At 46.4% G+C, this 15,034-nt stretch overlaps 1 protein-coding gene across 2 annotated transcripts in view; it reads right to left on the reverse strand.

Moving 5' to 3' along the window:
• Nucleotides 1-15,034, reverse strand: part of SLC22A23 (solute carrier family 22 member 23) — a 98,402-nt gene that overhangs the window by 26,506 nt on the left and 56,862 nt on the right. For both annotated transcript variants that reach the window (XM_084282471.1, XM_084282472.1), the window contains exon 4: nt 939-1,107. In XM_084282471.1, coding sequence (XP_084138597.1) covers nt 939-1,107 — 169 coding nt within the window. The remainder of the gene's footprint in view (nt 1-938; nt 1,108-15,034) is intronic.

A 15,034-nucleotide genomic window follows, 5' to 3' on the forward strand; every position in this document is an offset into this window, starting at 1 on the left:
GTGTGTGCATGTATATTTATACATGCCCATATTGATACATGCATACACGTATATACATGTATACAATTATATTAAAAAAGAGGAAAGTCAGGTAGCCTGCGATCCAAAAGTTATTTGTCCTGTTATCCATACTCTGCTCTGGGTATGTGGTGGGTAAGTAGCAAGCAGTGAATTTTTCCAGTTCCTCTGTTCCTTTGCTTATAGCAAGTAAACATTTTAATCTAGTCAGCATTACCTTTAAAATTAATTACCTAGCCTGCTCTCAGTCTTACGTTTTTGTACTATCCTGCTCTCGCAAGCCTCTGCTGTGTTGTGCCACCACTGTGTGTCACTATTAAGACAAAAGCACAAAGTAAGATTTTTGAGAGGTTTATAAAGTTCTGGTGAAGACAGACCCAATAGCACCAAGGTGGGAGCCTCCCATTTCTCTAGGGTAGGCAGCATCGGGCCTGGAGCCTCACGCTGGCAGAAGACCAGAAGAAACCAGGATGGGAGAAGTAACCTGTGGGAACGGTGCCATCATCCCAACACATGATAATTTGGGAGAAACCTAAGCAGGGAGGCTCAGGGCCAGCCACCTCACACACATGCAGTGTCCAAGGGTGCTGCTCATGAGCGGATGTGTGTTATATTTAGCTCGGCTAAACCAGGCCAAAGGAACCAACAGTGACAACCTAGAACCACAGGGCAGGTTTAAGGGGAAAATTTAGCTGTGCAGCCACAACAGCTAGGCTGAGATGTGTCCTCTCAGGAGGCTTTTTCATCTTTAAAGGGGACACAACAGCCAGAAAATGACAACGTGCAACTTTCAGCTCAATGGTTGAGCCATCTCCCAGGTCCCCACCACACCTCAGCACATAAAACCTATGTGAGCACCCCCAAATCCAGTGTTAGGGGCTTGTGTTGACTTGGACATGACAGGAGGAAGCAATACTTACACCCAGTAGAGCAGCATCAGCAGGAAGGGGCAGATGATGACCGCCTGGAGGACCTGCCAGTCCCTGCAGAGGGCAGCCAGCCCCGGCATGAGGAACTGCCCCGCCATTTCGATGAAGCTCGCCACCATGGTGATCATGAACCGGTGCCCAGGAGGACAGAGCTCTATTCCTGAAACACAGAGCACATGCAGCTGCGTCAGAACCCCACCAGCAAAGGTGTCCACAGGTCTACTTCCCCCTGGCCAGGTGCCTAACTTCACAAAGGTTTCAGGGTCTTAACGTCCTTCATTTTAATAAAACAAATACATATATAACACACATACATAGGTTGATTTTAAAGGAAAATGGAGGGAAAAAGATAATCCATAGATCTGGGGTCAAGCCTTTTCATAATACCCAAAGACACTACGTGCCTTTCCAATCAATCTGCTGCTAGACAGAGCATCACCACTCTCAGCAGGATACAGTCTCCCAACTCATATGGGATGCCACCTGCCCACAGCTGAATACACTGTGACTCAGCCAGTTTCAAGCTGGATTTTGCTGAGTGGGTTGTTCCTGGGTTTGCTTTTTGTTTTTGCAATACCTAATCTTGATCAACTTTCAAACAAGACAGCCTTCTATCTGTCTTATCCTGCCCTCCATCCTTTCTTCTGCTGTAGGGCAATTTACCACCATCACTGCTATCAGTTGTCTCAGCTGCTTTGTGACAAGTGAGTTCAGTAGACAAAAACTTCCTTAAACCACGAGTTCCGTCTATCTTTATTCAGTCTTCAGAAAATAAAATGAATTTATCAGAAAGGCAGCTTTTTTTTTTTTTTTTTTAATCTCCAGAAGAAACAGCAGTAAAATTGGACTGCCTTGTGCAAATACATTCCAACATAAATAATGTTTTTGCCAGTAGGAATACAATAGAACCCACTATTTCAAATTTCCCACTTGCCTACACTCACTTCTACAGATTAATAATCAAGCCCATAAACCTGCCACAAATGTTGTGCAGAACTTATCGGCATGCTGATACAGAAATGTAGGCTCATAAACGCTCATGATATGTTGCTGACAGCACTGTGGTGTTTTTCCTTGGGATGTTTCCTATGGTTGTTTTAAATTAAAATTTAATGGTTGTTAAAATTGTAATTGAAAAGCCATCAGACAATAGGAAGAGATGACAGCTGCTCATTCATTCACTCTCTCATCTGTAGCTTGTTCAGCATTTATCACTGTAACACAGATTTATATTAACTGACCAGGAACCAGCTTGCAGATCAAATATAGGATTAGACACCACTTTTTTTTTTTTCCTCCTTTTATTTTGGCCCATGACAAAAACCACTGATGGATTTTTGCCAATACAAAAGGAAAATGTGTCTGTTGTGAGCAGCCCAAATTTTCATTAGCTTAACCACAAACAGAGCAGCTTTGGGAAAGGAAGGGGGGAAAAATCCTCAAAGACTCTCACTTGGTATAAAAGGCTTTTACGTTTTAATTAGGAAAATGAGATTAAAGAACAGAGCTTCTTATGACATGAATATGGCTTCATTCTTACTAATGAAGGATCCCAAGCCTAGGCGATTTTTTTTAATTCTATGCAGAGAGGTCACTTCCGTTTTATTTTCTAATCTGCAACTATTAAGTGTTTCTGTTTGTTTTGCTAAGCCTTAAAGTTGCAGTTACTCATGCTCCAGTGTGCCTTCATTAAGTACAAGGACGAGTTTTGTTGCTATAGGAACAGGAAGCCTGCGTTAGGTAGGTAAGACTTTGACATCTCAGCTGCACTGCTTGGGGTAGTATGAGATGAAAAAAAAATAACCGGGACAAGAACAACTTCTGGATGAAGTCAGAAAGAGGCATCAAAATAATAAAAGTATGTGGTTTTGAGTCACTGGTGCATAATACACATCACTCCATATGCAGCAGTCATTCACTGTATAGAAAGGCAGTCACTTTGGAGGCTGTTTCGCATCTGTTTTCTTTTCCGGATTATCACAGACATATGATCACTTTTTGCCCTTTCCTCTAGAAAAGCCAAAGAATGAAAAAAAAAAACAAACAACAAACCCTGCTATAGCTGGGTGAGCGCAACTTTCAGCTGACCTCAGCAGGCGCTTCATGTATATGAAATATCACATCTCCTCATAAATGTTCTACATATGAGGACAGTCTAGCGACTTTCCAAAACCTCTAGCTTCAATTTGATATGATAAAATATTCAGCTTTGAGTTTTTTAGCAGGCATTTAGCAAACAGGCTTGTTCCAGCTCTGCCCCAGGCCTAGCAAAGGCTTCCTGCACCCTGCTGATGCTCTCACTGGTGCCTCGATGTGCTTGGCCACCGGACCTCTGTGTCCACACCAGTTTTCACCCAGTTCACACGATCCATTACTGGCTCATGTACAATTGCTGCAGGACAGAAATCAACTTCATCCCTCTGTGGCTAAGCTGGCAAGAAAGCCCCATTTCTTTCCTACAGCAGAAACGTTTTCTCCTCAATTACTTTGCTGAGCAGAGAGAGTCAAGTAAACCCTTGTCATACACACAAATCATGGAAACAACCATCAGCATCACAAACTCCTGGATATATCCAGCTGCTCCACTTGGAAAAAAATTGTGTGGGCAAGGAGACAGGCACAGAAAAGACCTTGCTTGCTTGCCCAGTACCTCTCTTCCTGAAGACAATTGCCTAACCCTATGTGTGGTGCAGACGTGATCCCCACGTACCCCATGGACACGAGACACAAACCACAAGCCTCATTGCACAACACACAATCTGGTTGGGAAATGCAGAAGCTGAAAGTGTAGAAATCCTTCTTTGGGACTCTATCTTTGTGTCATTCCACTACAAAAATGATTGGGTCACTGTTCACCAGCCTTACAGCTCATAAATCTACTGCTGGGAGCCTCTGCATGAACCACGGGCATCTGACCAGGGCATCAAGCACTTCTGGTGGCTGTTTGGTTTAATTTAAACAAAACCATTCAAGGTTTGTTGCATTGCACAGAGACTCGTCCTGGCACTAAGGGAACAGTACCAGGGCCAGTGAGAGTGAGCAAATGAGCAGGTACCAGAGGGATGGGCTGAGCATAGCACTGGCACGTGCCCATTGTGCCAATCACGCCTCATCTGTGATTTCAATCAAGTAACGAAAGCAGGATGGAAAAAAAAAACAACAAAAAGGTATCAAGAAGTTGCAAGGAACATGACTGCAGCCAAAACTGAAAACACAAAATTGGTTTGCTGCTTGCCTAGAACAGCCTTGGGGATGTGATGAGGACTCAGCAGCCGCTGCCTCGTGTGCTGTGTCACAAAAACCACGTAGACACACACGTGTTGGTACTTGTGAGTGCATAGATGTGAGAGCATAAATGAATGAAATCCATGAGAGAATGAGTGTGGTTGTGCAAAATCTTCCCACTCACAGACTTGGGAAAAAAATCACTTTGTCCTGAAACATCTCTCGCTGAGTTATTCAGAAATCCCATGGGAAATCATTTCAGATACTAGCCAAGGGAATAAGAACCACAGCAGCAACATTGGCTGCTCTCAATGACAAAGGCCAAGCTCAAGAAAAAGATGTTCAAAACAACATTTTTTAGTGTACTAAGAGGTCAGACTTCAGAGCACTCAGGGCTCCTCTGCCATACATACATGCCCTCATACACTGTCCTTTTCCAGCACTGCAGCGATGGCCCTGCCTGGCCCCTAGCAGAGCCACATGCACCCCTGGGATGTGTTAAACCTTTTAGGTAGTGGGGCTTTTCCCTCTGCACCTGGAGGGTTCCCACTTGATGCTCCCCACAATTCCCAATGGGAACAACCTTGGAGATGTCCTAGTCTGGCTTCCCTGGCCGGTGCAGAGCCAGCCCTTGGGTGGCAGAGAAGCCAAGTTTCATGGAAAGAAAGGCACCGATGGACCGACAGGGCAGAGCTCGGTCAGGCTTTCTGACCACCCAGCTTTAACCACCAGGTTGTCAGGGCATCCTCTTGCACCTTAGGTGAATGGAGAGCTCAACAGAGGTTTCCAACCTGCAGCGTTTTCCAAACGTGTCTAAAAAGCACAGTAAGTAGTATTTAGGGCCTGGCAGACTATATACTGAGAGCAACATTGTCATGCACAAATCCTCACCTGATCCACACTGGATATTACGTGACAACAGCGGCAAGGCTGGAATAAAATGTTCTTGACAGACCAAACCGAAGAGACAACTGGAAATGAGAGCTTTGCTATTTCTCAGCAGCCACAGCATGCCACCGGAGACAGGCAGATAAGACCTACCAACCAGGTTTTGTAATATCAAAATTACTTTTCTTTAAACAGGATTCATTTTCTCCCTCTCACACACAAAACCCACTGCATTTCGCCTGCTATGCAGCCCTTTGGGATTTTTGTTAAAAAGAAGGGAAAAGCAGATTCATTGCACGGACCAAATGAAGTGCTGAGAGGCCCTTCTGCAAATGCATCTGCGGTTTTACCAAGAAGAGGTTGTGCATAAACATCCATGAATTAATTCCCTACAATTGTCCAGTACTTGAACCAACGCATGCTGTTTAAGTCATTTAATCTGGAGGCCAGTGCGTCTGGAAGAGCTCTGGGAGCGGAGCAGACACTAAGATGTTTCTGGAGTGCTGCTGTAGGCAGATGAGGTATGGCACATCTCAGACCTGCTTTTTTCAGAGCATCTGCAGAGAGCCATTAGTCCTGAAAGCTCCCACTTCTCTTCTTCTTTTTAATAGTTTTTGGAAACATAAGGATAACTTGCAAAAGGAACCAGGGCTCTAGCTTGTTCCACACCAAAATTAATTGCCCCCTCCAACAGCTCACCAAAAAGCCTCATTTTTTTGGAAGAGGACAGTGCTCCAGCACACATCCCTGTGTGGCTGACAAGGTTTTACAAAGCTGAGGGGCTGGCAGCTCAGGCTGGGGCACAGATGAGAGGAGAGAGCTAATGGGGAGCCACTGCAGAGGAGGTGGACACACGGACGAGTGACTGGGGAGGAAGGACTGCAGTAACATCGGGCTGACATCAGCTTGTGCTGCCACATGTATGGCTCAAAACCTGCTTAGCCCAGCTCCTTCAGACCCTGTTGGGTGGGCTGCAAAGGGATTAAGGGCCACATCTCATCCTTTCTTACTTGGTCTCACCCTTGTGTGCTGGTAGCAGACCGTTTGCTTCAGATTTCAGAAGCCTTCTGGTTTGTCCTCAGAGGCTGACATTTATTCTCACAGGATATTTGCACAATGAAGAATAGCAAAGACTTACTTAAAAAAAAAAAAAAAAAGTAATTTGCAAATAATATATCAAGAGGGAAAAGAGGTTAAATCCCACTGCCTGAGCAACTCTCTAGCATTCACTCACTCATCTCCAGTCCCAAAACACAAAGCAATTCTTGCAATGCGGTCCAAGCACTAGCTACAACAGAAACCACAAGCTAGCTGCTTTCTGTGCCTTTGCAGTTTTCTCTCCCCCCTCCCAGTTTCAGGCTATGAGCTGCCAAGACTGTAATTATATAGGATTATCCCCTGGAGAAAACAGCCAGGGCAAAGCACCTGAAGTCTGGGCTGCAGCCTTCCCACTGAGGGGGGGAGGAGACGAACTGACTCCAGATTCATTTTCATGGTTATAGTTCTAAAAATGCTACCAGAAAGAGGAAAAAAAAATCACCATTTTTGGCAGTTTCTACCCTGTTACTATATACCCAACACTCCCTCCAAGGGCTCTCAGGTTGCAAGCCCTACCCCAAAAAGGGAAGAAAACAATTGCAGTTGCACAAAGCCCTGGCACATCAGCCAGCCAGAGGAAAGCACAGGTAATATGGTATTAGGTGTAAAATGCAGGACACCAGAAATCACTGATGATTGTAGCATCCTAATGCACAAGAGCTGCGTGTGCCTCTCAGAGCCAGGAGCTGCCTGGCTCGGTCAGGAGTAAATATGAGTTTTTTGCATTTGAAGCACAATGCTAGGGCTCTGTGTATCAACAGAGCACAGGAGGAGAGGAAAAAAACATCCCAGAGCACTTGGTTTCTGAGCTGCTCAGCACTTCCAGCATGTCCCACCATGGCTCTGCTCCCTGAGTAGTCAGTCCTCAGTGATTCTGCTGGGGGGGAATAAATAAAATAAATAAAATCCAGCTAATACCTGCCTATATATCCAAATTTCCAGGGGGTTACCAGGCTCAAACTTGCAAGCTCTGCCAGCCTCAGCCAAGGGCTAAGGCCACTCCTTGCCTCCATCAGCACACTCCTAATCCAGCACGGGCTGAAGCGGCACAGGTTAAGCCTGAGTGTGCTCCCGGCTCCGCGTAGACAACGAACTTTCTCTCAGTCGTTTCTGCTGTCACCAGAAGCAGCTGAGGAAGCACTGTGTGTAAATACAGTTTATTAAGGAACAGCAAATAGAGCAGCATGGGGAAGGAAAGGTTATCACATGCACTGCAATCAGCCAATTCATGTAAACAAACGACAGAGATGGAGTGAAAGGAAAGGAAAAATCTAATTTCCTCTCTAGAGAAATCCAATCTGTTGTCAAGCAAGGACAGCAGTAATAGACTAAACCTCCAATGACCCAACAGCACAGCAGGACAAAACTTATTCTAAAATACAGCCGTGACAGGACATGGGTGCTCCTTGAAAGGTACTTTTCTACATATCATAGGTTTTGGGAGGGTTTATTTTAAACACACACTAGCCCACCACTTACACCTAATTAACGTTTTTAATGTGTGTCAAACCAGTCACCCGTGCGCTGACATGGCCTGGGGTGACAGACGCCCCAGTGACACCTTGGTAGCACCCCCTGCCCTGACCAGCACAGCTGCCTGCTGCCTACCAGACTGAGCTATGAAATAAGTCAATATCTGATCTGAACAGGTGTCTTTCTCACCAAAACCACACCATGGGTTCAGCTGGTGTGCGTGCACCAGGCCTGGTCTACAACTGCAGACTCACTGCCAGGCCTCGGGTAGCGCAAGGGCTGCAACACGAACTGAGATGTGCAGCATCAAACAAGTAAGCACGACAACACCTCTTGTCCAAAAACCACACAAAACCACAAGGCACATTACTCTGCTTTTCCTGAATCTCCCCTGTAGGAGAAACAAGGCAACATGATTTTGGGATGAGCCCTCCTTCCAGCTGCAGCTCACTTTTGGCTGCCCGCTGCAGCAGTGATGCTGCACCAAGATGTTGCTTGCAAGGCAAACTCCCAAAGCAGGCCACATAGGATACCTTCAACACACCACGCTGCCTTTTATTACACCAGACAATGAAACCAAACAAATGTTAAATCATGTTTTTGGCACTGCCAGAATAGTTGCCGTCTATCCTGCTTCCAGAGGAACACAGCCCTGCAGCAGCATGGAGCCAGCACTGGTTTTTGGTGACAGTTCCTGTGTGTGAACAATGGCGTTAGGGAATAAAATCCAGAGGATGGCCCTGGAAACCACAACAGCAGTGACAAAAGGTGTGAGAAACTGGTAGATACAGAACACGCTGATTTCAGAATACAGGTGACTTAATTTAAATGTGATTGCAACAGTGATTAAAAAAGCTTACATGTATATAGGAGATAAGCCTTCATATACATTAACTACCTATAAAAACAATTGTTTTCCACCTCCAGTCTATAACTTCCTATTTCCCCCCACCCCAGCCTCTCCAAAACCATGCCAAGATCGTGTTTTTATTTGTGTGCCAGACTAAGATTGTATGGAAATACATTTCATTATTCCTTGTTCCAAAAAGGTGCCTTGCTCTAAAGGAAACACACAGCTGATCACACGAATATTTTGCAAACCTAACACCTCTGCTGTTCACAACAGCTGGCCCCTTTTCTCTTGGCAGGATCTAAATCACAATTGGCGTCTTCTTGACGGGAATGAATGAGAGCAGCTGAAACAAAAGCCACAGTGCAAGAAGCATCAGAGGAGCTCATTTTCTTTTATGCTTTAGATGAAAGGATTCTGCATCTGTATTTGTCAGAAAATTTCAACAATATTGTAGCCACTTAAAATAAGCAGAGAGAAGAAATTCAATAGATGTGAATCTGTATGGTAATCTCTTAATTAACCAAGTGGCAAATAAGTTGCCAACAGCAGCTGTTTCTAAATCTCAGTTCGCAACCTCCAGGCAGATGACAGTCCCCAAAAAGACGAGCATGAAAAAGTAAACCCAAAACAAGGTGTTAGGCATTTACTAAACATTTCTGAGCTCACCAAGGCAATAGGGCAGCGAGGGGCAGTGCCCAGCAGCCCCACTTGGGAGATGCTTCTTGCAGCCCCTCTAGGGGCTAGTGTCGTGGTTCCGCTCGAGTGGGCAGCCGAGCTCCACCACAGCCGCTCTCTCACTCCCCCTCCTCAAAGAGGAATGGGGAGAAAATATGTGAAAAGGGCTCAAGGATTGAGATAAGGACGAGAAAATCACGCAATAATTATTGTAACGGGCAAAACAGACTCGGCATAAGGAGATAGTAAGATTTATTGCCTACAACTAACAAGCAAGAGAAGTGAGAAAACAAAGGAAAAAAAACAAAAGCACCTTCCCCCCCATCCACCCTCTTCCACCTCCTCCCCCCGAGCGGCGCAGGGGAACGGGGAATGGGGGTTATGGTCAGTCTACAGCACTTCTTCTCTGCCGCTCCTTCTCGGTCACTCTCATCCCCTGTGCTGTGGGGTCCCACCCACGGGATGCAGTCCTTGATGAACTGATCCGGCGTGGGCTTCCCACAGGCAGCAGCTCTTCCAGAACTGCTCCAGATATGGGTCCGTACCACGGGGTCCATCCCTCAGGAGAAAACTGCTCCAACCTGGCTCCCCTACGGGCAGCAGCTCCTGCCAGATCACCTGCTCCTGCGTGGGCTCCTCTCCACGGGCTACAGGTCCGGCCCGGAATCTGCTCCGGCAGGGGTCTTCCACAGGCGGCAGCCTCCATCGGTGCAGGGCCACCTGCTCCACCGTGGTCTCCTCCACGGGCTGCAGCGTGGAACCCTGCTCCACCGTGGTACTCCATGGGCTGCAGGGGGACATCCTGCTTCACCATGGTCCTCACCACAGGCCGCAGGGGACTTCTGCTCCGGCGCCTGGAGCACCTCTCCCCCTCCTTCTACACTGACCTTGGCGCAAGGCTGTTCCTCGCTCCTCTCACTCTCCCGGCTGCTGTGTGGCGCAGCGTTTTTTCCCTGTCTTAAATATGCTCTCACAGAGGCGCAAAACAACATCGCTTATTGGCTCGGATCTGGAAAACAATGGGGCCCTTCCCAAACATGGGGCAGCTTCTAGATCTTTCTCACAGAAACCACCCCTATGGCTCCCTGCTACCAAAACCTTGCCACGTAAACCCACTACATTCCACCCCTCGCCTCTGTTAAAAGCATATTTAAGACTACTCACAACATACTCTTACTTTACAATTATCACAACAACCTTCACAAAATTCACTTACATCAAAAAAAAAAAAAAAAAAAAAAAAAAAAGAATTCACCACACCAAAATAAACATAACATCATCACAGCACCGACAAGGTGGACATTTTACACACACACCACCCCTCGTCCCTTCACCACACTAACATCTCACAGTTACTGCTTTCTTAAATTCTTCACGACTTGTACATTCCTAACAATACATATTTTTGCCCGTTACTTCTACTAACTATCATCCTTATCTCAAATTCCTCGAGCCCCACGTTGGGCGCCACAAAAGACTGTCGTGGTTCCGCTCGAGTGGGCAGCCGAGCTCCACCACAGCCGCTCTCTCACTCCCCCTCCTCAAAGAGGAATGGGGAGAAAATATGTGAAAAGGGCTCAAGGATTGAGATAAGGACGAGAAAATCACGCAATAATTATTGTAACGGGCAAAACAGACTCGGCATAAGGAGATAGTAAGATTTATTGCCTACAACTAACAAGCAAGAGAAGTGAGAAAACAAAGGAAAAAAAACAAAAGCACCTTCCCCCCCATCCACCCTCTTCCACCTCCTCCCCCCGAGCGGCGCAGGGGAACGGGGAATGGGGGTTATGGTCAGTCTACAGCACTTCTTCTCTGCCGCTCCTTCTCGGTCACTCTCATCCCCTGTGCTGTGGGGTCCCACCCACGGGATGCAGTCCTTGATGAACTGATCCGGCGTGGGCTTCCCACAGGCAGCAGCTCTTCCAGAACTGCTCCAGATATGGGTCCGTACCACGGGGTCCATCCCTCAGGAGAAAACTGCTCCAACCTGGCTCCCCTACGGGCAGCAGCTCCTGCCAGATCACCTGCTCCTGCGTGGGCTCCTCTCCACGGGCTACAGGTCCGGCCCGGAATCTGCTCCGGCAGGGGTCTTCCACAGGCGGCAGCCTCCATCGGTGCAGGGCCACCTGCTCCACCGTGGTCTCCTCCACGGGCTGCAGCGTGGAACCCTGCTCCACCGTGGTACTCCATGGGCTGCAGGGGGACATCCTGCTTCACCATGGTCCTCACCACAGGCCGCAGGGGACTTCTGCTCCGGCGCCTGGAGCACCTCTCCCCCTCCTTCTACACTGACCTTGGCGCAAGGCTGTTCCTCGCTCCTCTCACTCTCCCGGCTGCTGTGTGGCGCAGCGTTTTTTCCCTGTCTTAAATATGCTCTCACAGAGGCGCAAAACAACATCGCTTATTGGCTCGGATCTGGAAAACAATGGGGCCCTTCCCAAACATGGGGCAGCTTCTAGATCTTTCTCACAGAAACCACCCCTATGGCTCCCTGCTACCAAAACCTTGCCACGTAAACCCACTACAGCTAGGCAGCCAATTCAGCCAAAAGCATTTAGTAAGCACGTTTGTGAGAGGCTGTCGCACGCTCTGCCCCTGGGGTATCCTTGTTTTTAAAGATTTATGCCACCAGACACTCTGCTCAGTTGTCTCGTAAACACCGTGAAGGAGAAACTCTGGAGATTCAGAGCCAATAAGCCATTGTATTTCGGGAGCTTTCATCACGGCGCCCATCTGCTGGAGAAGGAAGGGCTGTTCAGACTAGCAGGTGACTTTTGCATTAGATAGTGCTCTGGGATTCAGCACGAAAACTGACACAGACCTGGGAAATGCAGAGACACGGATACTGAATGAAAACACCCATGCAGCAAGCGAGGAACATGCCAAACAATATGCAAACCACAGCACCAGGAATCAGTGCAAGCAGGATGGCCTCTGGTCACACCTCCTCTAATTTCAACCCCATGACAATACAAAAAGTGAGGCAATGAACCTTTAGTAGTATCCATGGCTAGCAAATTCCTGTTGATACAGAAATGGCCAATGCATAGTTGGAAGATGAGTGGGTATTGGTTTTCCTCTTCCATTTTCCAGTTAGCTTCTATGTTCCACATAACACACCCAAGAGGGAGCAGAACGAACAAAAAAAATACATCCCCCCAAAAAACAAGCCTTCAACAACAAAAAAGGAAATGAAACCAAAAAGCCTTTGTAAGGGAAAAAAGTTCCTGCATCATATTCTTCGCAGCAGCCTTGAGAGGCCACTTGGTGGATCTTGCCATGGCACAAGCAGACAAACTGCAGAATATTGAGAGAGCTCCTCCACAGCTTTTTCTAGGATTCCTCTTGAAAGAGGAAAGAGGACAAATTCACTTTTTCTTGCATGACTTCAGCAGAGGGCCACCGGGTTAACTTGGGAGGGCAGCATCTCTTGTTGCACACACAGAGTTCAGTACAGTGGAACATCTCTCACGTTCCTACTGTCATGTATAGAATTAAAGACTTCAGATTCTCAACTCGGATTTAGATTCAAATTTCTTCCTTGCTAAATTTACAAACACCACCTGTGAACAGATTTTTTTTTTTTTTCCTGAAGAACCAGAATCCTTCAAAGTGGTAAAATTTGACTTGAGGGTGAAGAACAATGAAAGACCTGCTAGCATTACAATTGCTGTGCTAGGTATGCCCACGCAATACCACAACAGACCATCCAAAACCATCTGCCGGGATCTGAAGTTTTCCCAGGATGGGATCCCTGAAAAATACATAAGTTTTTCCAACACTCCATACAGACTTACAACCCAAGCAGACTTGCTCTAGAAGGGTAAAATACCAATATAGCCTGATAAAACTCTGGTAAGAGCTAAATATTTCTGCTCAACAGATGGCATAACCTCTTCATTTCCTATTGATTTGCAGTAACTTTGAAAATGAGAAAACTCACATTCCTTAATATCCTCCTTTCGTGGAGGTTGGTAAGTATGCTGGGGAAAAAAGCGACCTTCCTGCAGAGGATGCTCGTCCTCGCCAGTGAAAGACCTCTTTCAGTAAAACCCTGCCACTTGCAGAAGAGTTTGAAATACGGCAACACTTGCTGATTTGTTCCAAATAAAACCAGAACGAATTGCTTAAGCAATTAATAACACAACGTTTAAAAGAAACTGAACTCTCTGGCAAGGATCCAACTGCATTTCATGGAAGCGGGTTTCACTTGCTCTGATAACACGACTCAACTTTGTACACATCACCACTGTGACTAAAACTATGAAGATGCATACCTGCACTGCCTCGGCCCCGTGGAGATCAATATTTAACCTCTTCCTTACCGATTCCCAAGCATTTGTCTATGTGACTCGTAGGTTTCGAAGGGTAGGTCCAACTGAGTGGTGCTTCTCTATCTGTGCCAATGCAAGGTCAAAGGCAAAGCAAGAAGTGGGTAGAGGCTGAGAGTTGCCTCCTATGCAGGAAACGCCAGCAATCCACAGCACGTGGTCCTGGACATCACCTGATAAGGGTCCAGTTTCAGGTACATCAGGAAAAAAACAACACATTTACCACCCTCCTGTAGCAATAGAGAAGAAAGGCAGGGGAGACAGAGAGATGTGTACAAAAGCAGAGGAAATTTGAACTGCTCCTCCGCCTTGCTGAGCGATGTTTCTAATCAGAAGTTGAATAAAAAAAAAAAAAAAAAAAAACAGAAGACATTTGGAAATGCTGTAAACCCTTCAGCTATGAAAGACATGTGGAGAGTGCTGCCAAAGAGCAGCCGTATTTATTATACTGAACTCCGGTGCTTGCGCAACGAAGGGTAAAGCTCAGAGGGCTGTATAATTGGGATGCTTCTTGAATTCTGAGCCGAGGGCAAAAATAAGTAAGTAAATGAGAAGGAGTAACACGAGAGAGTCATGAAAATAAATAAATAAATAAAGAGCAGAGCTGTTTAGAACTACGGGTCCTGAACAATAATAAAAAAAAATAAACCCTAAGTTGCAAACCAAAAGCTTCTATCACAGACCTAAGAGGCATAGGCATGCTATGCTATTTATGAACTAAAGGAAGAAAAACAGCTTTATAATTTTTCATTTTAGTCCTCACTACTTGAAGCACAGTCTTAAAAGGAAGAGCTTTTTGCCTGCTTCAGGTCTGAGGGCTTAGAAGAACCTCTTAACCACGAGGTCTAGGATCGGAGCAGGCGTGCTAAAATTCAACAGCTTAGACTGTGCACACGTGGGTTGAAGACTACAGCCTCGACACATCTGAGCCCGCTACTGAGTGTAACCAGAAGAAAGCACATGCCAAAAGCACGAGGCCTGTGGATCCCACGGGGAGGGCAGGGATGGAGGTGACCACCAGCCTGCTGAGGTCTGCCCACCCTTCCCACCAGGGACTGGCTGGACCCCCCCAAAAAGCCCCTGCATGAGGCTGTAGGGAAATGTAAAGTAAGTGAAAGTCTCTTTACACTTCCCTCCTCATAAGTCTCTTTACACTTCCCTCCTCATTTGCACAATGCTTCCAGATGTCCTGCAGTACTGCAGGCCTCCCAGCCAGGCACTGGCCTTTTACTAGGGTATTTTTAAGCTCAGGTTTCTAAGAACAGGAGCTTCTGTTACTGCCACTGTTTCCTTATTTTAAAGGATCTTCCTATATGGTTAAGCCACGATAAAACACCTAAATTCTAGAAAACCATCCAATAAATAACACTTCAGTCAAGCTGCTTCTTCAGTCTCTTCCTCACATCTATAGTTTCACCAGATGTTCCATATGGAAGGAGGAATGCCAGTTCTACCAAGAGCAAGAATAGATGGAAGTAAACAACACGAAAAAAGTTTCTAAATAAAACTACTTCTTTTTCTGCTTTTGTCCAAAGGAGAGG

Source organism: Netta rufina (genome assembly GCF_964035555.1).
Source record: "Netta rufina genome assembly, chromosome: 2".
In the NCBI taxonomy this organism is placed as follows: domain Eukaryota; kingdom Metazoa; phylum Chordata; class Aves; order Anseriformes; family Anatidae; genus Netta; species Netta rufina.